Source organism: Oncorhynchus nerka, linkage group LG4, assembly GCF_034236695.1.
Source record: "Oncorhynchus nerka isolate Pitt River linkage group LG4, Oner_Uvic_2.0, whole genome shotgun sequence".
Lineage (NCBI taxonomy): Eukaryota > Metazoa > Chordata > Actinopteri > Salmoniformes > Salmonidae > Oncorhynchus > Oncorhynchus nerka.
Window position 1 is genome coordinate 103382420 of NC_088399.1, and position 25955 is coordinate 103408374.

At 41.3% G+C, this 25955-nt stretch overlaps 1 protein-coding gene, 2 long non-coding RNA genes and 1 other non-coding gene across 4 annotated transcripts; 3 read left to right on the plus strand and 1 right to left on the minus strand.

Moving 5' to 3' along the window:
• Positions 1–4419: 4419 nt before the first annotated feature.
• On the plus strand, positions 4420–5087 carry LOC135571494 (uncharacterized). Its single transcript, XR_010463864.1, has 3 exons — positions 4420–4577; positions 4713–4812; positions 4992–5087. It is a non-coding gene; the product is annotated as an uncharacterized LOC135571494 (long non-coding RNA).
• Positions 5088–8963, plus strand: LOC135571562 (zona pellucida sperm-binding protein 4-like). Its single transcript, XM_065018166.1, has 10 exons — positions 5088–5210; positions 5856–6016; positions 6201–6414; positions 6696–6816; positions 7135–7331; positions 7448–7562; positions 7767–7936; positions 8032–8129; positions 8293–8423; positions 8747–8963. The coding sequence occupies exons 1-10, from the start codon at positions 5088–5090 to the stop codon at positions 8938–8940; spliced, it is 1524 nt and encodes a 507-aa protein (XP_064874238.1). The 3' UTR covers positions 8941–8963.
• Positions 8964–13494: 4531 nt separating this feature from the next.
• Positions 13495–14094, plus strand: LOC135571495 (uncharacterized). Its single transcript, XR_010463865.1, has 3 exons — positions 13495–13733; positions 13826–13922; positions 13995–14094. It is a non-coding gene; the product is annotated as an uncharacterized LOC135571495 (long non-coding RNA).
• A 7588-nt stretch (positions 14095–21682) lies between these two features.
• trnat-cgu (transfer RNA threonine (anticodon CGU)) lies at positions 21683–21754 on the minus strand. Its single transcript has one exon. It is a non-coding gene; the product is annotated as a tRNA-Thr (tRNA).
• Between the last annotated feature and the right edge of the window lie 4201 nt (positions 21755–25955).

Sequence of the window (25955 nt, forward strand, 5' to 3'; positions counted from 1 at the left end):
CTAGCTTTTCACCTGTCTACCGGAAGTTGATGCTGTTGCTATGCAACCTCTTGCTAGCTATCTAGCATAACAAATTACTGGTTAGACATTATACGACTTCGGGTGTGTTCTTAAATTCAATCAGGAGTTCCAGAATGCGCTCATGAATTCAGAGCGTTGTCACATTGTCTGTTTGTAAATTCCGAGCAGAGTAGACTGCCAGAACGAATTTACGAAAGCACCCGAATGTCCATTGAGAACGCACAATGACTATACCATTTAGCTAAGCTCAGAATGACGGGAATAATCACGTCAAACATTGGGTAGTTAGTTAGATAGCCTATAGTTATTATATTGTCAAGTTTGATCTATAAGTAGCCAACTAACGTTAGGTATCTAGCTAACAACATACCGGTACATACTGCTGTACTGATACGCTATGTGGTTCGTAAGACCAGTGTAACCAACAAATTGTAAGCCAATATAACGTGTAAGTTAACTTATTTCAAAAGTAATTGCTTTATTACATTGCTCAACATTTTCTTAATATTTGTCATAATTAGTTAAAGCAATGAATTTGTATCCGCTCTCGTTGTACTTCGACTGCATATGTTCCGCCATTTTCAACAAATCTGGAAACGATGTGAAGCCACGCCCAGTTCCCGAAGAATTGCATTATTGGCCCTAAAGTACGGAAATAGTGTCCTCTTCGTGTATTCCTCATATTTTGGCTAATTTAGTACGACATCCTGGAACATTTGGCATACTAAATATATCCATAGTATTTTTTTATTTCTATTTTATTTCATCTTCATTTAACCAGTTAATGCTAGTTGAGAACAAGCTCTCATTTACAACTGCAACCTGGCCAAGATAAAGCAAAGCAGTTCGACACATACAACAACACAGAGTTACAGATGGAATAAACAAACATACAGTCAATAATATAGTAGAAAAAGTCTATATACAGTGTGTGCAAATAAGGAAATGATAAGGGAGGTAAGGCAAATGGTGGCCATGGTGGCGAAGTAATTACAATATAGCAATTAAACACTGGAATGGTAGATGTGCAGAAGATGAATGTGCAAGTAGAGATACTGGGGTGCAAAGGAGCAAGATAAATAAATAAATACAGCAAGGAGATGAGGTAGTTGGATGGGCTATTTACAGATGGGCTATGTACAGGTGCAGTGATCTGTGAGCTGCTCTGACAGCTGGTGCTTAACTTCTTGGATATAGGGGATGCTCGACTATGCATATAATTGACAGCTTTGGAAAGAAAACACTCTGACATTTCCAAAACTGCAAAGATATTGTCTGTGAGTGCCACAGAACTGATGTTACAGAAAAAAAGAAAAAGGGAAAAAAACTCTTACACAATCTTTTTGGAAAAAATGAACATTTGCTATCTAACTGAGAGTCTCGTCATTGAAAACATCCGAAGTTCTTCAAAAGGTAAATTATTTTATTTGAATGCTTTTTGTGAAAATGTTGCCTGCTGAATGCTAGGCTGAATGCTATGTTAGGCTATCAATACTCTTACACAAATGCTTGTGTAGCTTTGGTTAAAGCATATTTTGAAAGCATATTTTGAAATTCTGAGATGACAGTGTTGTTAACAAAAGGCTAAGCTTGTGTTTCAATATATTTATTTCATTTCATTTGCGATTTTCATGAATAAGAAACGTTGCGTTATGGTAATGAGCTTGAGGCTATGATTACGCTCCCGGATACAGGATTGCTCGAGGCTAGAGGTTAAAGCTTAGTGAGGGAGATCTGAGTCTCCAGCTTCAGTGATTTTTGCAGTTTGTTCCAGTCACTGGCAGCAGACAACTGGAAGTAAAGGCGGCCAAAGGAAAAATTGGCTTTGGCGGTGACCAGTGAGATTCACCTGTTGGAGCGTGTGCTATGGGTGGGTGCTGCTATGGTGACCAGTGAGCTGAGATAAGGCGGGGCTTTACCTAGCAGAGACTTGTAGATGACCTGGAGCCAGTGGGTTTGGCGACGAGTATGAAGCGAGGGCCAGCCAACAAGAGCATATAGGTTGCAGTGGTGGGTAGTAAATGGGGCTTTTGGATTGGAGATGCTTAATGTGAGTCTGGAAGGAGAGTTTACAGTCTAACCAGACACCTAAGTATTTGTATTCCACATATTCTAAATCAGAACCGTCCAGAGTAGTGATGCTGGACGGGCGGACAGGTGCGGGCCACGATCGGTTGAAGAGCATGCATTTAGTTTTACTTGCATTTAAGAGCAGTTGGAGGCCACGGAAGGAGAGTTGTAATGGCATTGAAGCTCATCTGGAGGTTAGTTAACACAGTGTCCAAAGAAGGGCCAGAGGTATACAGGTATACTATGATATATTTATACAGGTATACTATGACCAATAAGCATACTAAATACTAAATTCATGTCACAAACAGTACAGTTAGTGCGAGTATTCGAACACAGCTAAGGCCAAATCAGGAAGTGCAGTCACCTTTTAATCCTGAATGACAATTGTCTTACCTCATAGAGATAGATCAATCTTCTTAGGGCTGATCGATATGACAACAGCCAGTGAAAGTGCAGGGCGCCAAATTCAAAAGAACAGAAATCTCATAATTAAAATTACTCAGACATACAAGTATTTCACACCATTTTAAAGATACACTTCTTGTTAATCCCACCACAGTGCCCGATTTCAAATAGGCTTTACGGCGAAAGCACCACAAACGATTATGTTAGGTCAGAGCCAAATCACAGAAAAACACAGTCATTTTTCCAGCCAAAGAGAGGAGTCACAAAAAGCTGAAATAGAGATAAAATTCATCACTAACCTTTGATGATTTTCATCAGATGACACTCATAGGACTTCATGTTACACAATACATGTATGTTTTGTTCGATAAAGTTCATATTTATATCAAAAGATCTCAGTATACGTTGGAGCGTTATGTTCAGTAGTTCCAAAAACATCCGGTGATTTTGCAGAGAGCCACATCAATTTACAGAAATACTCATAATAAATGTTGATGACAATAAAATTGTTATGCACAGAATTAAAGATATATTTCTGCCTTATGCAACCGCTGTGTCAGATTTCAAAAAAGCTTTACGGAAAAAGCAAACCATGCAATAATCTGAGTACGGCGCTCAGAGCCCAAACAAGCCAAAAAGATATCCGCCTTATTGTGCAGTCAACAGAAGTCAGAAATAACATTATAAATATTCACTTACCTTTGATGATCTTCATCAGGATGCACTCCCAGGAATCCCAGTTCCACAATAAATGTTTGTTTTGTTCGATAATGTCCATCATTTATGTCCAAATAGCTACTTTTGTTAGCGAGTTTTGTAAACAAATCCAATCTCACGAAGCGTGTTCATTAGGAGCAGACGAAATGTCAAAAGTTCTGTTACAGTCCGTAGAAACATGTCAAACGATGTATAGAATCAATCTTTAGGATGTTGTTAAAATAAATCTTCAATAATGTTCCAACCGGAGAATTCCTTTGTCTGTAGAATTGCGATGGAACAGAGCTCGCTCTCATGTGAACGAGCGTCACGAGCTCAAGGCATTCTGCCAGACCTCTGACTCATTTCCCTGTCATTCGCCCTCACCCCACAGTAGAAGCATCAAACAAGGTTCTAAAGACTGTTGACATCTAGTGGAAGCCTGTTGACATCGAGGAAGTGCAACATGACACCATTTGTGTCTTCAATAGGGAATGAGTTGAAAAACGACCAACCTCAGATTTACAGCTTCCTGGTTGGATTTTCTCTCAGGTTTTTGCCTGCCATGTGTTCTGTTATACTCACAGACATCATTCAAATGGTTTCAGAAACTTCAGAGTGTTTTCTATCCAAATATACTAATAATATGCATATCTTAGCTTCTGGGACTGAGTAGCAGGCAGTTTACTCTGGGCACCTCTGGACAAGAAGATAATAAGAAGCCAAAAGACTCATCTATGTATCTGTGCCAATATAGTGTCTGTGACAGCATGGGCAGTGCCATTGAGGCTATCTTCACATTAAAGTAGTAACATTTCTTCTTCACAATTGTCTGAGCCCTTCTGATGACCCGATTGGACATGACTTCAACAGGGTCACCAGTAGGGCTCAGCCAATGAAGTTGGTAGTCCCACCCAGTTGTCTACATTCAAATTGTGAAAGTGCATGCAAATGCAGCATTCTGGCCATTAGAGGCCAATATCTTTCTCTCTGTTTGGGCTACAATTGTAGACGGTTGGGTAATTATGCTTTTCACCTGTGAAAGGCTGTTGTGCTGCTAATGAGGGAGTTCTATTAACCTGAGCCGAGGTGCACCGGGTCCATGGCCCCTGACATGAATGGATAAAAGCGGTGAGGGCGGAGCACCCTTCTAAAATTGAACAGTTGCCTTACATTTAGGTTTTTGTCCTAACACTACACAGCTGATTCAGATTAACAAAGCTGTTGCTTCAGGATACAAAATGACAGCAGTCGTCTTTAGTCCTAGCAAGAATGTCATGAATGTGGATGAGGTCCAAAGAAAGGGTTATGCAATAGCCAACACTCTCACACGGCTGGTGTTAAGAAGCCCTCATAATGCAGAGGAGACATACCTCCAGAATGTAAGCTGACCTCCATGAACTGGGTCATGTTCAGTAGAGCAAACATTTGGAAACTGTGGCGCTACCTGAACTCTGCAACATATTGAACGGTGTGCCTTACTGAACATGGCCCTGGTGTGGTTGCCCCCTGAACAGGTAGCTGGGGTTCCGATGCGGGTGCTCTCAACCTCAACCTTCTTTGAGCAGAAGTGGCTGGTTACTCGAGTAGATGCCACGGCTGTTTGTCCAACACCAGGTTGAGTGTGAAATAATTTAAGATCCTATAAGCCCAGTTCTTAATTGGCTCCAGACAAGACTTTCATGTAGTGTTCAGTTGGAAAAATATTTTGGAACTTTTTCCAAATAATGGCACAGTTGTTATCAGTTGCAAAATGTTCTGTTTTGATGTGCACTTGGCTTCTTGTTTCACTGCAGAGGCAGTGACCTTTACTCCAGAAGTGATCACCTGGTACATGCCCAAGCACAGACCCACTTTTGTCCTCTGATGCCTTCACCATGTTGGAGGTGTACATGGGAATTGACGCTAAGAGGCAGGACACTGAGGAAATGGCTGCCAGAAACTACTCGGTTTTAGTCACAGAGGCTCATATTATTGTTGAAATTCCAGTGGGGGCGGTTGGCGGCTACTTCAAGGTCAGCATTGGATGAGTAAAATGTTCCTGTTTAATTTCTAAGTCTTATTTGTAGAGCCCTTTTTACTACAGCAGTTGTCAGTGCTTTGCAGTAACCCTTTGCCATCTCTCATGGGTAAACTCCTAGAAACGTTGTCTTGTGTAAAATGTTTCTTATTGAGCAATTGTCTGCTTAATCAGGCTAATATACAATGGATTGCGAAATTGTGTGTTGCATAAAATTACATTTAAACATACTCTACCGTCTTTGCAGTTTGTCCTTTAGACGCTTGAAATTTGAGACCAAATATCCACACTAAAGGATTGTTTACCTGACTTTTTAGGTAGCCGGTAGCTTTGCCACTGTCGACTGAATGCAAGCAACACTCGGCTGCTGTTTACATATTGTGCAAGTGTTTACTTTGCGTGTCAGTTGCTTTGAAAATGCACACCGCCGGAAATGCAAGTTGACAACCATACACCTACCAGCTCTCTAAAGTCTGGTAACCAATACTTTCCTTTGGATATTTTGTCTTACATTACGAGCGGCAAAAAGACAAGCGGTGGAATAATTGTATTTAACTTTCTGGCTTATAAGGAACATTTACCTGTTTTTGCACTCAAATTGTGTATTACAGCCTGACTGCATCACTTGCCTCCCTTACAGAGCCACATTCAGGATGACCAGTACTTTGTCACTTACACCATTGAGCCCATGCTTGAGTTGCTGTGGATCGAGGAGATCGCACATGAGGACACCAGCTATAAAGTCCTCTTCCCTATCACAACGCCTCCGATGGCCAGGCCTCCACAAGTTCGCAACTGTGAGTCTGGTTTAGTTAAATAGTGCCTATGGTAATTTGGGATGCCTGGGTTGTTCATTAGGCACAAAACAGAAGAAAATGTAATGAAACGGGGAGGCAATACCTGGACTTACCCAATAACAAATGTCAATTTTCAACTTCCATTGTACCGCATTTCAAAATGTTTTCCATTTTTTGCCAATGAACAGACACACCGTTCCTGAGCAGGCAGTGTTTGTGCTTGAGTTGGGGACCTTCAACCTTGATGTGGAGCTGCTGAACATCACCTTTCCCACCATGGTGCTAACTGTTGCAGAGTGCAACGCCAGGGGCTTCAATGTTCATGAGCAGAGATCCCCGGACAACACCTTGAAGACCTTCAGGATGGAGGTGCCCTTCTCAGACCCGGTAGTCTTTAAGGAGGTGTGTTTCTGTTAAATGCAAAGCCACACGCAGTGATTTGTACATGCCCTAATAAGTGGGCCACCAACAAAATAAATAATGGCACAAATGTACTTTGTATCCATTATTATGGCAGTTGCGTGCATTTGATTTAGAGGAATATTGGCACAAATGTACTTTGTATCCATTATTATGGCAGTTGCATGCATTTGATTTAGAGGAATGAGGGCAACATTACTTTAAGTATATAGTTTGTTTTAATAATGCTGACCAATTGACCAATGCTTTTAACTTCACTACAGAGAAGGGCGGAACAAGGTGTCACAACCTTCACTCTTCAGCTGATCTATGGCCTGGTCATCTTTCCAGAGTACTCTCCTTTCTCTCACTCTGCCGTTGTGGACGCTGTACTGCTGGACATTGGTATGCCTCTGGACTACGCCAAACTACTGTTGAATGGTTTCCTCGTTAATGATTGCCCTGAAAGGAAATGGGCAGTGAAAGCCCAACTAGCCATACTGTAGGGTTTTCCTATGCGGTCTTTCTACAAAGAAAATGTTAAGCTTTAGAGTATTTGGACCCAGTTTCCCTGTTCCTGATTTGCCAGGATCGTGTTTATTCAGTCCCACCGTAGCAAAACATTTTGCAATCTAAACAAGGGTTTCTTCTTGGACCAGTTCAAGTAGTACCTTCCTGTTTTTTGTGCTTAATTAATGAACACCACCCTGTTTGTCCTTGTAGTGCCACCCTCAGTCACTGGCAACTGTGATCCGGAGAACTTCCACATCACTGTGGACTACAGGAACCAAGAGCCCTTTTTTGTGGTCTTGGTTGGCAAGCGGCTGCTTAACCATGAGTTTGCTCAACAGTATTTAACAGAAGGCGACACAGACTTCACCATCACGTTGCCCTTCTCTTCGCCGGACGCAGTGTTTGAGGTACGACACTCTCCCAAAACACGTTTTGCTTTAAATTGCTTAAGCTAGCCTCGCTTTCCTTACCCTGTATACATGCATACAATATTGGACTAATGAACTCTCCCATTGGTTCCCAGTCAGTTCACTCGTCCTCTGTCAGGAGCAGACTGGATGTGGCTCTGTTGAATCCTTACAACAACATGACCATCAAATACTTTTCCCTGGCTTGCAGCTTCCTCAAAACGCTGACTGGTTGGTTCTCAAACAATTACTTCCGATAAATAGGTGTTTAACATGGTTACCAAACCTGGGTTCCTTGCAAATACTGTGAGTCTAATAGTACCAGATGGGCATGGTTTGCACTTTTGGTGCCATTCCATTTGTTCAAGCTCAATAAGTAACAAATACAGAACCCAGGTCTGATGGCTACCTGTCTTTTGCTCCCCCACCTCCAAGAGTGTTTCTCTAACGGAACGATGACTGCGCTGGCGGTGAAGGTGGAGTCTGTTCCCGGTCTGAACCCCGGTCAGCTGACCCTGAGTGACCCCGCCTGTGGTCCCACCTACAGCGACGATCGGTTCGCCTACTTCCACTTCACTGTGAACTCCTGTGGCACCACCAGGAAGGTAAAATGACTATTACCCTGAGGTGATGGGTACTGTGTATTTACGGACTGTTTGCTTCTGCAGGCTGTAATAAGCAATTCCCCTCTACTACATAGTTTATCAACAATGTCATGCTGTATGAGAATGAAATCTCCTTGCCAGATGAACTTGAGGTGAAGCTGAATGCCACGACGTCTTCAGAGGAGGAATATCAGTAAGTGCATTACTCATCACAGTTGTAGCTATTAGCTTTCATAGGTTTTTTTTTCTTCACCAATTGCTCAATACTTTGTATACAGGGAATGTGCCTCTACTACCAGTGTCCACTCCACTGCTTGAAGTTTCCCTATTGAAGTTGCTTACATCCCTCTTTTTAGGTTAAAGGTTTCCTGCTACTATGTGGCCAACATCACTCGCACATTGGCCTTCCTGACCAGGCCGCGTGACAATGAGCCTTTTGCCGAGACTGGGACGGGTCGACTAATGGTCAGAATGAGACTCGCTCAGGGTAAGCGTGTACAGTTCAGAATTTCAACTTGACCCCTAGCCTCAAAGTATCTTGGAAGGTCTCCTTTACAAAACCATTCCCAAAAATCTAAACCTTATGATATATTACTCTTGCTTTCTGAGATCTACAGGTGTGGCTATGGAGTAACGGTGAGGCGCTGATTTGGGAATTTGTCAGAAGCCTCTGGTGGGGGGGTGGGTAGTGTTGGCTATAAATGGCTTGTGTTCATTAAGGCACAACAGGATATGATAAACGAGCATTTCTTAATGGACAAGTTCAGATGGTGCCCACTGAACACGACCCCCGGTTGTTCTGTGTTCCAGACGCCTCGTATAACACGTTCCACCAGGAGGAGGACTATCCAGTGGTGAGGTACCTGAGACAGCCTCTGCACTTTGAGGTGGAGCTGACCACGTCCTCTGATCCCAAGGTAGCGCTGGTGCTTGACCACTGCTGGGCCACCCTCAACGAGGACCGCGACTCCCGACCCCGGTGGAATCTCATCATTAATGGTTAACATGTTGTTTTTGGGCCTAAACAAGTGTTATTCCACAGGTGTGGTTCCTGAGTAATTAGCAACCTATCATGCTTGGCAGGCAATTTACTTTGGCTACCGTGGCTATGCCCCCATCCATAGATCGAGTGGTCACAATGCTTAAAAACGATGTGAGCCATGTGCGGTCTGTCACCAGATCTCCACCCAATTTAACACTTATGGGAGATTCTGGCGCGTACGATCACATGCTTGTTATCACTGAGTGGTCCCTGCAGCGTATCATTGGAACAGAACGTATTACATTTACATTTAAGTCATTTAGCAGACGCTCTTATCCAGAGCGACTTACAAATTGGTGCGTTCACCTTAAGACATCCAGTGGAACAGCCACTTGTCTAAATCTTTTAAGGGGGGTGAGAAGGATTACATCCTATCCTATCTGAATGGGGTTTTGTACCGGATGGTGATTGACTCCGCTGTCCTGGCGTCGTGAGGGAGTTTGTTCCAATTGGGGGCCAGAGTTTTGACTGGGCTGCGTGGAACTGTAAGTGGTAGGGAGGCGAGCAGGCCAGAGGTGGATGAACGCAGTGCCCTTGTTTGGGTGTAGGGCCTTTGACGTATGCTGCATCAAACGACTCAACCGCGTTGTCTGAAAAGCATCTAAACAATGTTTTGTACTGATGAGAAATAAAGGTCTTCACAACTTTATTCCACCTTTGTTTGTAAAATATATAAATGTTAACGTTATCATCTAGTCTAAATAACAGGTTGACTTGTTTTACAGTATGATGCGGTACAAGGGAGCCATGTAAATCTAGTTTAGAAACTATGGCAGCCATGTTTGTCAAGCAAGAACTCCTAGAATGCCGTTCACTGCGCCCGTTGCCTGAGATCTTAACTTAGTTTGGCCACTTCAGCATGTGACTAATCTTCACTTGTTACGACGTACACATGACAAGTAGTTTACAGGTACCTATACAAAATGCCAATTGTCGTCACCTCCCCAAATACAACCGTAGCACGAAAGCTAAACAGAGTTGCAAGATATAGCTAAGTCCTTGGGGGAAGGTTTTGTGAAGAGGATGATGCAGGAAATATTACAAAGATCTGGGAATTTATCAACAATACATGGCGGGGAAGACAGTTTCTCTAAGCTATATACCCCTGGCAAGGGCGGTCTTATCTGGCAACACGGAGGTACCATAGTTTACACTCTTATGCAGTGTTCAAATCAACTAACGACTTCAGTGCATTCAAGACAATGAGGGTACTCCAGTTGAGATCAATATTAGTCTGACAGACGCTTACGTGATAACCTGACTGCATTGTATGATGTTAGCTCATATTCAGTACCACCTTCAAAAGTGTTTTATACACGTGTCCATTACAATCTAGGCAAGAATCAGAACACATGAAAAAAACACTAAGTACATTATAATTACGGTACTCAGTAGAAACGACAACATTTTACACAGAAAATAAGGCACTTTGATAGGAATGCACATGTCCACAGTTATTTGTAAGGAAGGCAATAAATGTGCAAGTACTGTATACTTGATCTGGGGAAGTGCTTGGGCTTTCTTTTGAAGGAAATTTTGTCCGGCTCATTAAATTCTCAAATAGAAATTGTCTGCAACAGTGAAATGGGCTACTTTTGTGAATGAATGAGGCAAAATTAGAAGTTGAAACGGCCTATAGAAAATGAGCAGGTAGTGTGCCTTGGTCTGAGGTCAGCGCGGGTTAAATGTCCACATGTTGGCACGGTGAGTGCATTCTGACATCACGTGCATAAAATCAACTCCCACTGGGGCGACTGTTGAAGATATCTGGAACTCGCGTGTGAAAAGGTTAATGTTGGCGTTACCTACACCTTTTACTCAATGTTATCCTTTTGGTTTGCTACAGTTCAGTGTTGTGCCAAGCTGATGGTCAGTCAAATGGAAATCAAGAGCGGCTGGCAAGCTTGGCTTGCCTTTCCGATTTGGTTTCAACTGCTCTTAACACTGACTGAATAGTTGTTGGTTTTGGGTTGAATTCAGGTGATCTCTTGTGTTTAAAACAGTTATTGCACTAAACCTAAAGGATGGTTCAGATGCCTGTGCAGCATGGATGTTTGAAACTGAATAGGATCAGTTGACAGGATCCCCAGAAGTTGATGCCGCTTTCAATTGAATTTCCTGTCCTAGAGGAATGCGCTAATTGGGAGTTGCTAAACATGAACAAATACCACGGTCAAGTGTAGCAGCATCTTGCTAACCTTATTTAGCTAGGTAATGTTCATATTTGAAAAAATGTTACTACATTTTTGATTTGGGTGAGCACTTTGCCACAGATGGACACGCTGGCCTAATTTTTATCTCAAGAATTTAAATTGGTTAACTATTGAAAGATGACTTTTTCCTACATTGTAATGGGCTACAATGACTTTGACCATGATTATGCACGCTGCAAATGACACTTTATTTTGCGGGTGCCTTTTCAGTATGTGGATGCATGTTACACCAAGCAGTGTAGTGAAGCAACTTTATTGGTCAAAACCATTCATTTGGGGGATCGGGTTTGCAAAATACTATCAAATTTTACCATTTTTATGAAATGGAATCAAAAACCTAAATTTGGCCATGTGGACACAGAGTAATTTTGCAGCTGTTTATTAAATCAGCAATGTCATAGCAGTTTTTAAAAAAAAAATTTAAACAGGCTGAAATGTTTTGTATATCATAGGAAAAGGCACAACATTCACATGGCTGTGCACTAAATGGGCAGTTCAGATTTGTCACTTCAGCTGCAACTGCAACTATCTCGTTGTGCAAAATCCTGACCATCGTCATTCAGCTCAAGTGGATTTGTACTGGTGTGGGCGTTTGTCTTAATGTAACGTCTTCAGATTTCACAAATTCCTTTTTGCTAATATCTGGCAGTTAAACAGTAAAGGATAAACCTCCCAAAGATGCAAATAAAAAAAGTAGGCCTAAACTGTCTGCGTAGGTTACTTGTATAGTAGAGCTGCGCCCTTCACAGAAGTCCTCCACATGTGAATCCGATGTCGTGGGTGTAGAATTGATTTTGTGTGACCAATTTTTCCAACAGCGGAAGAATTGCTCTGGCGCATTGCATGATTCTTGTTTAACATCACGTACTTAAGAAAAATATGATTGCCTTGTTGATACCGACTGTCTATTCGGCAACTTTGGTTAAACCACGGTCAATTGATCAATATTCAGGTCGCCTGTAGTCTGACCATTCTGGATCATTTAGAATTTTAAGAACCATTTAGAGGGACATCTCACCTCATGTCAATGGAATTGAATATACATGTTTGACATCCGTCATTTAACAAGCCATTGCAGTAGACCAAAATAAATATTGTTGATGGAAAGCCCAATTTCTGTTCTTTAAAATAAAAACGTACTTAATCAGATTCATCCACGTCTGATGGGCCAAAAGATCAGAAATTAAAACCAACAAACCACTGTCGTGACGTGACCTTGAATTATCTGAGGACTGTTTAATTGTTAGCCGACTCTAAATGAATCATGTTAGGATTTGGGGTGCCGAGGAAGTGGTTTTAAAGTTACCGTCTCCCACTTAAACTCTAGACGGTAGAAATCTATTAAATTGATAGTTAACTTATTAACATTACATCGTATCCTCCTTGCAGCTGCAAAAACCCCAGCCTTATGATTCAGTACTATACAAGTTGGTTTAATTGAATTACTAGCTAACTAAATAACAGGCTAAACACACAGGTGACACAATATGACAGCTTGTTACAAGGTTTCTCTCACACCCCCACCGTTCCGTAAGGGACACTTATCATTGCTACATTTTTTAACACACGAACCGGCACCAGCTTGGAGTAAAAGCATGAATGTATTTATGCGGGATGCCCGACGTGGAAAGGTAGGTGGTTGGTCTTCTCTCTGATTGGCTACATGAGATCACAATGTCGTTGGTTGTCCGTGGCTCCAGTCTTGAACAGAACTACAGGATGGGTTTTCCTTTCACTCGTTCTGGAAGATGGGCTAATCAACCCTGTCGCTGATTCCTCAGTGGGTGATGAGTAGGATGGTTTGGATATAGTAGCAGAATGATCTCACTTAAGTTCATTTTTCTAGGTACTTGTGAGTTTAGGAAAGTTCCAAACGTGTAGCTTGCGCCTCACGGTTTTCTGGTTAATGTTAATTTCTGTTACCATTCCTTTTATGCACTCTGGCCGCCGGGGACGCTTCTGTCAGTCTGACCAACTCTCTGTCCCTCGTGGTATGGCTACTTACTATGCACATTTTCTAGGGAGTTTCTCTAACACGTTCAAAGTGAATACTGGAACAATATTTCTAACATAAGACTGGTCAGAGATTATCTATAGAAAAATGAATTGGTTTTCATTTTTACTAGAAACGTCCTCACTCTACAGGTAGGAAGTCTCGAGCCTTTACATTGTATATGAAATATGTTTTTTCAAGACAAAGGTTATTTTTGTTGGGAAAGGCCTGTTAGCAAAAACATTCCTTTAGTTATACTGGAGGGGGAGAAAGAACCCACTTCTGCTGTAAATTGATCTGATCCTCACAGGACAGTCATGACACCACCACAAGACTTCGTACACAAGGCGGTTGGGGTTTGCAGCGTTTTCTTGTTCCTAACTTAGTCCCTCTCTCTACACTGGCAGCTGTGAGAACCCCGAGGATCCATACCGTGTCGTCTTCCACCCGGTAGTAGCTGATGCCAGGGTCCACTTCCCCCCTCACGTCAAACGCTTTGAGGCCTATATGTTTTCCTTCGCCGAGGATGCGGTTGAGCCGAGTGGCCAGGTAACAAAGTTACCCCAACAATCTTTATTGGTTAATTTTGTGTGAGTGGCAATCATACCTTTTTATGACACCATCAAATCTTTGATTCCTAGGTCTTTGTCCATTGTGATGTGGTCATCTGTGACGCCAGTAGTCCCTCTGGCGGCCCCTGTAGTGGACAATGTGTGAATCAGGACAACTCGAAAAGAGGTAGGTCTTGTTTTATGCTTTCAGACCCTGGCAGACCATAACTGAACTAATAGTATCTCTCTCTTTTAACAGGTCAACGACATGTCAAAGACCTCTTTGAGGAGCGTCATTTATATGCTTCTTCTGGATACATTCTTTGGGTGTAATGTCTTGTTCTAACATGTCAAATAAAGTGTTCTATATAAAACAATCCTAACCGTTGGAGCTACCTTAATTGTATCTGATTTGCATTTAACACTAAGGCGCATGTAGTAGGCTTGTCATCTGACATGTATCAATCAGCATGGAACTCTGAACCATCCACCGGAGGGATGGAGAATTTCCCGTCTAGGACAAACGATGGGTGTCAAAACAAAAGCTTTCCAATGTCCAGTAGGATGAACTGACTCAATGTTATAGTGGTTTGCCAAAGTGAAACCAGCAGGGCTGTGGTTGGATGCAGTGTTGGTAATTTTCAACTGAAATTACAACTTTCCTTGATACCGCTCACTAGCTTGGTTTCCATCCAAATATGGACATTTCTTCTTTAATGATATGCATGTCAATCTCTCATGGCTCAAATGGGAGGAGCTTGACTTCATCGCTACTTGTTTGTGTAAGAAGTGTTGACAAGCTGAATGTACCGAGCTGTCTTTTTTTTTGTAACAGTATTTTTATTGAAATTTCACAATTTTCACCCATATTAAGAGATACAACAACAGAGACAAAGCACACAGAACAAAGAGAAACACAGCCCCCACTTACCCATATCTACGTGCATATACATACACATACATACATACCCATACATACACACATATACATATACCCATGCATATACACACACATATACATACACATACATACATACCCATACATACACACATATACATATACCCATGCATATACCCACACATATACATACACATACATACATACCCATACATACACACATATACATACACATACATACATACCCATACATACACACATATACATACACATACATACATACCCATACATACACACATATACATATACCCATGCATATACCCACACATATACATACACATACATACATACATACATACACACATATACATACACATACATACATACCCATACATACACACATATACATATACCCATGCATATACATACACATATACATACACATACATACATACCCATACATACACACATATACATATACCCATGCATATACCCACACATATACATACACATACATACATACCCATACATACACACATATACATATACCCATGCATATACCCACACATATACATACACATACATACATACCCATACATACACACATATACATATACCCATGCATATACCCACACATATACATACACATACATACATACCCATACATACACACATATACATATACCCATGCATATACCCACACATATACATACCCATACATACACACATATACATATACCCATGCATATACATACACATATACATACACATACATACATACACACATATACATATACCCATGCATATACATACACATATACATACACATACATACATACCCATACATACACACATATACATATACCCATGCATATACCCACACATATGCATACATACACGCACGCACACATATACACACCCATAATACGTACACCATTTTCCTCTCCCCGCTCTGTGCTTCTCTCACCCCATCACCATCATTGCGTCCCTCAATACATACATTTTAAACAAACTTACAAACAGAAATTAAACAAAAGCTCAGTTTAAACCAAGAGGTTAGGTTCCACACATGGAACGTGCAGTGTAGTTCTGAAATACATAGATCCCCGCCATTCTAAGAGAATCCTTGCAGCATAATAGCTGATACCTCAGGTTCTAGGTAATTTAGATAAGGTTCCCATACTTTGTAGAACTGGTCTGTTTTTAGAATGCAATGTACATGTCAGATATTCCAGAGGCACCCATTCAAATAGTATCTTATGCCAGTCTTTAATAGAAGGAACCTTATCACTAATCCACTGTAAAAGGATGTTTTTCCTCGCTGCGAAGGTAAGGATGTTGTAAAGCCTTCTTTTACAGACAGAAGTAACATGCCTACTAGGGAGACCTAACAGTAAAGAAACTGGGTCCAATTCTAGATCAACCCCTAGGATCTTTTCAATTTCTTGCAGGACACCAGACCAGTATCTTTGTATTTTGGTACATGACCATAAACAATGTGTTAGGGTGCCTGTATCAGTTTTGCATTTAAGACACTGAGGGGAAGAGGAAGTGGGGCTAAAAGCATGTCTGCGATTTGGGGATATATGCAATCTGTGTATTATTCTTAATTGGATTGCTCTAGTACGGTTACATATAGATATTGTTTTTGCATATCTCCAAATGTCCTCCCACATCTCTTCGTCAATAGTAACAGACAATTCTTTCTCCCACACTTGTTTCACCCTCTGTGTGTTGACAGCAGAAAAGGACCTTAAAGTATCATAAAACAGACTTACAGACATTTTCCTTTGTGGGAAAAAAAAAGCATTCTTTCAATGACAGACATATCAGGGTTACCAATTAAGGTGGTGCTCTCCAGAATATAATGTCTTACTTGTAGGAAGCGGAAAAAGTCCTGCTTTGGGAGTCGATATTTCTCGACCATCTGCTCAAATGACAACAAAATCTTGTCAGCAAATAAGTCGTTTAGCCTGCGTATGCCCTTATTAAGCCATAAGTTAAAGCCAGCATCCAGCAATCCTGGACTGAAATCTGGGTTAAGAATTGGGGTAAGAGCAGAGGTTAGTTTGGACCTTCCCAGGAAGCGTTGAACTGACCTCCATACTTTGAGTGTGTTAAGGGTAACTGGATTATTGCAGTGTTCTTCTACAGACTTGAAACTTCTGAAAAATAAAAGATCCTGTAAGGGGTATTTTGAAAGAGAAGTCTCAATGTCTAACCAAATAGAGGAGTCATCATTTGTGATCCAGTCAGAAATATAACAAAGGTGGGCACACCATTGATAGAACTTGATATTGGGCAGGTCCAAGCCGCCCATAGAACTTGGCAGCTGCAATATTGCCATCTTAAGTCTTGGCTTGCGTTTACTCCATATAAAGGAACTTAGCCATCCATTTACATCCTTTATTACCTTATTGGGGAGTAATACTGGGATCATTTGGATTGGGTAAAGTAGTCTAGGTAAAACGTTCATTTTCAGGAGGGATATTCTACCCAACCAAGAAATGGGGAGAGAGTTCCAGCGCTCCAGATCCTGTCTTATTGTATCAAACAAGGGAACAAAATTGGCTTTGTACATTAGCTGGAATTTAGGAGTTACAAATATACCCAGATACATGAAACCTGAGGGAGACCATTTAAAAGGGAAGGGGGGAGAAGTATTAGGTACAGAGTGTAGGCTACCAAGTGGCATAGCCTCTGACTTAGTTAGGTTAATCTTGTAGCCTGAGAATTCACTGAATAATTCAATTATATTAATAAGAGATGTAATTGAAGTCTCGGGACTAGAGATGAATATCAGGACATCATCAGCATACAAGCTTATTTTATGGTGAACATCACCAATGAGCAGCCCCTGTATAGCAGGCGTTACCCTGATGGCCTCGGCCAGTGGTTCCATAACGAGTGCAAAGAGGAGGGGGATAAAGGACAGCCCTGTCTGGTACCTCTGTGTATAGAGAAGCTATTTGACCGTAGCCCATTAGTAAGGACAGCAGCCTGAGGATCATCATACAAAACTTTCACCCATTTTATAAAGTTGTCCCCCAGACCAAATTTATTTAGAGCAAATAATAGGTAAGACCACTCCACACGATCAAATGCTTTCTCAGCATCTAGGAGAGCACAAGACCATCTACAGCACTTTGTTGGTAGGCTTGAATTACATTAAGAAGCCGCCTGACGTTGTTGCATGACTTACGGCCCCTAATGAAGCCAGTTTGGTCTCCTTTCACAATTAGTGGCAATGAGTCCTCTAATCTTGTGGCTATAATTTTAGAAAGCAATTTTCTATCCACATTCAGAAGGGAAATTGGTCTGTACGAGGAACAAGACTCTGGACATTTTCCCTTTTTGAGAATAAGTGAAATGTTGGCTTCTCTCAGCGTTTGAGGGAGTTGGTCATTTGAAAATGAGTGGTTAAACATCTCACGCAATGGCTCAAGGATCAGGCCATGGAACTCTTTATAGAACTCACTACAAAACCCGTCTGGTCCTGGGGCCTTACCATTTTGCAGACTCTTAATTGCGAACATTATCTCTTCCTTGGTAATAGGGGCATTAAGGAGGGACCTCTGTTCTTCGGAGATAGTAGGGAGCTCAATCTTACCAAAGAAGTTCTCCATTAATTTGGGTGCATCCTTTGGCAGTTCTGAGGCATAAAGGTTTGTATAAAATTTCTTAAATGAGTCACTTATCAATTTATTTTCATATAAATGATTACCATCAGAATCAGTAATAGTAGCAATTGACTGAGAGTCAGCCCTCTTTTTAGCTAGGTATGCCAAGTACTTTCCTGGCTTATCGCCATGTTCATATAGCTTTTGCCTGACAAATCTCATTTTCTTTTCAGCGTCCTGTGTTAGGAGAGAGTCTAGCGTTGATCTAATGACTGATATTTCCTTTAATAGGGCAGGAGTGGGCGTTTTAATGTAGTCCTTCTCTTTAGTTCCTAATTCACCCTCTAACATTTTTGCTTTTCCCGCTTTTTCCGTCTCTTAGTAGCTGTGTATGACATAATCAGACCCCTGGCATACGCTTTACAGGTCTCCCAAAGGAGCGAGGGGTTATCTGTTGATTGAGAGTTAATAGAGAAAAATGCTTTAAACTCTGTTATAAAGTATGATGTGAATGTATGGTCTTTAAGAATGGTTGTGTTCAACCTCCAATGTCTTGACCGATTGAATGCCCCGTTGAGTTTTATGTCCAGGATCACCTCAGCATGATCAGATATGACTATGCTTCCTATCCTAGCAGATAAAACAGACTGCAAAGACGTCTTGGGCATAAAAAAATAATCTATTCTAGTCTGACATCCATGAGGTGCAGAGAAAAAGTGAACTCTCTGTTGGAGGGATGGAAAGCTCTCCAGACATCCGCATACCCCAGATCATCACAAATAGCTTTAAGTGACTTAGCTTGAGGAGAGAGTGAAGCTATACCACTGGGAAACTTATCAATAAGGGGGTTCAACAAGCAGTTAAAATCTCCTCCAACCACTGCAGTGTCTGAGTTTAATTCTGAAAAGTCTAGAAATGCCTTAGTGAGGAAATCAGGGGGTGAGCAGGGGAAGTAAATGTTCATCATGGAAATGTTCTGCCCTTGTAAAGTACCATTAATTATAACAAAGCGACCAAATTTATCTTTCACACAATTCAAGACCTTAAGTGGTAAGTTCTTTTCACCAGAATTGCTACACCTCTACTTCTGGATGTAAATGATGAGAAAAACACTTGACCAAACCCTCCTTGTTGTAATTTCAGGTGCTCCTTATCATCCAAATGGGTTTCTTGCAACAGTGCAATATCAATATTTTCTTTTTTCAAAAAAGACAATACTTTCTTCCTCTTAATGGGGTTATGGCTCCTCTAATGTTCCACGTACATACACGCAGTCTGTTATCTGCCATTGTATCTTGACCATTCAATATTCAGACTGGATCCTACTGTAAAAGTGGGGTGGTACCTTTTTCCATGTGTTGAACTCTCCTCTATCTCACTGAGCATAAACAAAAAATATGAACCCTGAACTCGAACTATACTAAACCCAAAAATTAAACATGTAAAATTCCAAAAGGGGTTTTCCCACTAGCTAACATGCAGGGGATTTCAACTCTCCAATGTAGACTCTTAAGTCCGCATTGCCGCTCAATAGCCTCATCCTTTATATATATGGAAAAGAAAATCAATAGAAGAAGATTGAGGCTCTTCCACCTAAAACCAAGCCTGGGCACCAATATGGATTCACACATATCTCAGCCTGAGCTATAGCGGCTATTAATTTAGCAAGAAAAATAATAAAGTTACGAATATTACTGAGCCGGAGTACGTGGGGACTCACACCACTGTTTCGTGATCAGATTCAACCAACAATAATAAAGTTACGAATATTACTGAGCCGGAGTACGTGGGGACTCACACCACTGTTTCGTGATCAGATTCAACCAAAAATAAACAAAGTTATTCAATGCTGTGGAGGTGCAGCTTAAAGTTATTTACCCGAGAGAGTCAATAAACGCAGCAGCCTCTTCAGGTGTGTAGAGCTTTTTAGGTGATCCGTTGACCATAATCTTCAATGTGGCCGGGTACAACAGTGCGTAGTCCATCTTCATTCTCCTGAGTCGAGCCTTCGCCTCATCAAACGCTTTGCGTCTTCGTACAACCGCTGTGGAATAATCATTGAAGAATGAGACCTTTGGACCTTTATGTTGACTACCATCAGAGCCGATGTTTCTAGCCGCATCCATGACGCGGTACTTGTCGGTGAAGTTGTGGAACTTTATAACCACCGGCCGTGGGCGTTGATTGGGGCCCGGTATCGGTGCTTGAGAGCGATGGGCTCTGTCCAGCTTCACACGACCAGCCTTAGTGTCCATTTGTAGGTAGCCAGGGATCCATTCCTCAAAGAATTTTACTGAACGTGTCCCTTCAGAATTTTCCGGGAGTCCCACAACACGAATATTGCATCTGCGTCCTCGATTATCCAAGTCGTCAATGTGCTCCGCCATTTCGCGCACGTGTTTCTCAAGTGCTTTTATCTTAGCGTCCATAGATGTAGTTGAAGTTTCCACTGCAGCAATTCTTCCTTCCGCCTCAACAACACGTTTCACAACGCTCTGTATTTCAGCTGAATGGCCTGCTATTGCTTCCAAGACCGTTCTTATCTTAGCATCGATCACTTTAGTAATGTTATCAGTCATCTTTTGAATCATCAGGTCCATTGTGCCCGGGTCCGCAATGGTGTTAGCTTCGCTAACGTTAGCTAGCTCCTCATGCACATCCACAGGGGTGGTGGTTTTGGTCGACTTCTTAGTATTTCTATTGGGCATGTTGTCGGAGATTTTTGCGAAATAGTCGTCAAGACTCATTATATGGTAACTTATTCTTCAATTCTACCACTTTTTCAAGCTAGGAGATTAATGTAAGAATATAAATTTACGAATGCCACGAGAGCTCGCTGAAACACCGTGTTCTCTCTACGGCGCCATTTTGTCCCCCCGAGCTGTCTGTTTTTTAAAACTACTAGCACGCAGCTTAGACACCCATGCATTCCCCACAAGACATCTCTTCACAATCTCCAAGTCCGAACTACGAAGGTCTCTATGATTGCAACGTAATCTATTCCGCATCAGGATAAGATTTCAACACACACCGTACGGAACAGCGGGGAGTTTGAGCAATCATTATGCATTTGGGTCCCAAGGCTTTGATGACCAAAGACTACTTTTGACACGAGCCACCCTTGCCTTGTGGCGCTCAACGAAGATTGCTGACAAAACAGATGGAAGTTGCCTTAACGAGTCAAGCAAATGTACAATTTGAGAGGAATGTGATAATGTAGAGAAATTGCTTTTTTTGGTCAAAGTTAAATTACAAATCTCTATTTAGCAAGTTAGACTAGCTAGTGACAGGAAACATGTAAAGTGGCTCTATCGTAGAGATACTTCCCCTTAATATAATAGTTATGTTCAAATATTGATACAGAATGATTTTTCTACAAAGTCCTCCAATGAATGTACATTTCCATGGAATTTGAAGCCTTTTCTATAAAGGCACGGATGGGATTTGAACCCATGGTGTTCGGTTTACGAGACCGACGCCTTACCACTTGGCCACCATGCCACTCTATACTGCAATATATATATATATATATATATATCAACATTCTGGAAAGTAGTAGTTGTGCAAATGTGAATTTGGCACACAAGCTCAGTGGAGAAAGGACCTCATACATATATAGCATGCACTCCCCTCTGAGCTTCCATCCCATTTAATTTGCAGATAAAACGCAATATCAATACACTGTACTTTATATATACACCACTCCATTGAAACTACAATGAAATGATAGCAGCAATTCTTAAAACAGGTACGGACAGGGATCAAAAACAAAGTGGGAGTTGTGCAAAAGCTCATTTAACAAGTGAATACTCTCAAAAGACAAGTTGGGGAATACTGTAGGTAAGGGAATACCCCCCTATATTGGACAAAAATGAATGGGAAGTCATTGGCATCGGACAAACCATATACACATTGTCCAATACCACCCAATTCGGCGTTGATTCATGCAAAGTATATTGCAAATGCCATATGGCAATTGCCAGTTGTAACACTTTAAAAATCCAACAGGTGGCGAATCCGCTCCACCTTGGTTTTTCATATTGGAAATGTAACCCAAGTCAACATCCAAAAGCAAAATTTTGAAAAAATGATTTTTTGGTCAAAAACTTCTCACCCCTTAAAAAAGTGCTTTCTGGACCGTTTTTCGAAATTCTTTCGATTTTTTTGTCAATTACACATGTGTAAGAACTGTATGAATATACTTTTGTCCAATTTTATTATCATAATTTTTTTAGTTTTTTTTTTACATGCGCATAATAAGTAATATGTTTTGTCCATTTTCAATATGATTTCATAGGAAGTCAAAAGTCAAAAATGTCAAAATTTTGTAAAAAACTTCACACACCCTTAAAAAAGTGCTTTCTGGACCGTTTTTCGAAATTCTTTCAAATTTTGTGTCAATTACACACGTATAAGAACTGTATCAACATACTTTAGTTGTATTTTATTATCATATTTTTTAAATATTTTTTTTTACTTGTGCATAAGGAATATGATTTGTCCATTTACAATATGATTTCATAGGAAGTCAAAAGTCAAAGTCAAAAGTCACTTTTTTGGGGGCCAAATGCCATAAGAAATTTGACATGCTCGAAAATCCTGCAGAAATGCAAAATTGACTGGCCTGATGAACACAGGATGGCCTGGCAGTGATAGTTCTTCCTTTCCATCACTCGTTGTGTTGATTTCATCATGTCCATTTGGTGATGTTTTTTCACTATAGAATCATATTGCAAATGCACGTGCATTTGCAATATGTTTCAATGGGCATTTACCATTTGAAATTTGACATGCTCAAAAATGCTAAATTGACTGGTCTGATGAACACAGGATGGCCGAGCGGTGATAGTTGTACCTTTCCATCACTCGTTGTGTTGATTTCATCATGTCCATTTGTTTATGTTTTCTCACTTTTGCAAAGTCACTGTGCATTTGCAATATGGTTCAATGGGCATGTACCATCACGATTTTGTCATGCTATAAAAATCCTGCAGGAATGCAAAATTGACTGGCCTGATGAACACAGGATGGCCTGGCAGTGATAGTTGTTCCTTTCCATCACTCGTTGTGTTGATTTCATCATGTCCATTTGGTGATGTTTTTTCACTATAGAATCATATTGCAAATGCACGTGCATTGTTGTGCAACTGGTAACCCAAATATAAAAATATGGTTGTAAATGCATTTACCGGGACTCCTATTGTTCATGCCCGCTATGGGAGTACCCTACTACGGCCCTCTATGGGGGCCGTCCTGAGTGCTTTATGGACTGTTTAAAATATTCTGATGGATACGCATTGTTGTGCAACTGGTGATTGAAAATAGGCACCTGGTAACCCAAAAATAAAAATATGGTTGTAAATGCATTTACCGGTCATTATGATATTAATGCCCGCTATGGGAACACGGGATGGCCGGGCAGTGATAGTTGTTGCTTTCCATCACTCGTTGTGTTGATTTCATCATGTCCATTTGGTGATGTTTTTTCACTATACAATCATATTGCACGTGCATTTGCAATATGGTTCAATGGGCATTTACCATATGAAATTTGACATGCTCAAAAATGCAAAATTGACTGGCCTGATGAACACAGGATGGCCGAGCAGTGAGAGTTGTACCTTTCCATCACTCGTTGTGTTGATTTCATCATGTCCATTTGTTTATGTTTTCTCACTTTTGCAAAGTCACTGTGCATTTGCAATATGGTTCAATGGGCAGGTACTATCACGAATTTGTCATCCTATAAAAATCCTGCAGGAATGTGAAATTGACTGGCCCGATGAACTCGGGATGGCTGGGCAGTGATTCTGGTTCATCTCAATGGCTCGTTAGGGTTGATTTCAGAATGTCACTTTTGGTGATGGTACCTCACTGTTTAAACATATTGCAAATGGACAAGAGTCACCAGCAAGTCATCGTCCATCAGTCAATTAGATATCATTCTGACACCAAACTGATACAAACTGACACCAAACCCACTTTTTCCAACTCGTTTAGTAGCCAACTATCACATACTTCAGAGCTGGCCCAAAATTCACAACGCCTTCGGTTCAAACCATAAAAAAAAACATAAAACACGTAGTTACATTCTAGCTGCGGGTCCATTTCTTATGTTACGTGTAGACCTTGCTGAGGCGACCCCGAATCCCAAGTTTCGGCTCGATCGGTCATTTGGTGTCCGAGCAAAACCCTAATTGGTGCTGAAAATCCACTTTTTTCCATGAATAGCTACGGGGTCCTCGAATGAGCTATCGGACAGAAACGTTGGGGTCTGTCTATATGGGCCGAGACGGTCGTAATGCACCTAGTCTTGCGACTCTGGGACATTTCTAAATGTCGCCATTTTCGTGATGCAAAAATGAATTGAAGTCATTGCAAATGTACGAAGCTGTTTCTCAGTCCGAGAACCGTCTAGAGCCACGTAACTCACCACGCACTATCGACCGGAGGTCTAGAACAGGATTCTAAAGTTTCGGAACTCTAGGTCCGACGGTTCTTTAAAAGTTCCAACAAGGTTAACTAATGCAGGCAGTGTATGTTTCTACGCAACCCCAATGGGTCCCTACTTCCAAGCTGTGTGTGTGTGTGATTTAGTTTTCCTTTGAAATTTTACAGGAAAAATGACTGATTTACAGTTCATGGGGGTTGCCTAATCACATATATGAAGTTTTGGAAAGATCTGACTTTTTTAACCCCTCGAAACAGCCCAAGAGACACCAATTATGGCACTTCCGGTTGGCACAGGAAGCTGTAAGTCAACACATATCCTCATTGGCGTATGCTTTTACAGAATCCTGAGTTTTAAGTCCTTACGTTAAGAATTGACCTATTTACATAGGGTTGAATGCACTATGTCTATCAAACTGCAGGCAGGGTATGGATAAACACTTTTAGGGTGATTTTAACCACTTCCGGTTGGTCCAGGAAGCTTAGAATCAACACAGGTAGACCTCGTAGTGGCCTGATGGACTGTCATCGAAGACAGGTTCATACGACATTCATAACCCACATAGGCTTCAGGTTGAATTTAGAGGTGCAGGCAATGTATTCCTATGGGGAGAGAAGTCAATGCAAACTCTTTGATGTAAACACCTTCTTTTGACTATTAAGGGTTAATGCCACACGGTGAAGGTTAGGCTTGCACGGATCGGGAGGACCTTAGGAACGTACCTGAGGACGAATTGTGCTTCTCACCCTAACGGTTCTCTCACTGTCACCCAAAAGCAAATGACATTGAGGGCCAGGCTTCATTTTGGTTCTGCTTTTCTTCAAGGTCACTGCACTCAGAGCGAGCTACGGTCAAGCGGGGCGTCTCGTTGAACTCGGCACAGTCTGGAGACTATGGTGATGCCATTTTTTGTGTTGATTTCAGAATGCCATTTTGGTGATGGTCCCTCTCCGTTTAAACATATTGCTAATGTACAAAAGTCAACTAGCAAGTCAGTGTCCATCAGTCAATTAGATGTCATTCTGACACCAAACTGATACCAATTGACACCAAACCCACTTTTTCCAACTCATTTAGAAGCCAACTATCACATATGTCAGAGCAGGCCCATAATTCACAGCGCCTTTAGTTTAAAACATAATAAAAACGTAAAACACATAGTTACGTTCTAGCTGCGGGTCCAGGTCGGACATTATGTGAAGGCCTATGTGAGGCGACCCCGAATCCCGAGTTTCGCTCGATAGGTCCTTC

Coding starts and splice junctions, on each gene's coding strand:
- LOC135571562 (XM_065018166.1), top strand. CDS start 5,088: ATGGGAATTGACGCTAAGAGGCAGGACACTGAGGAAATGGCTGCCAGA. Junction 7,563..7,766: donor CTTCCTCAAAACGCTGACTG/GTTGGTTCTCAA, acceptor CCCACCTCCAAG/AGTGTTTCTCTAACGGAACG. Junction 7,937..8,031: donor CCTGTGGCACCACCAGGAAG/GTAAAATGACTA, acceptor TCTACTACATAG/TTTATCAACAATGTCATGCT.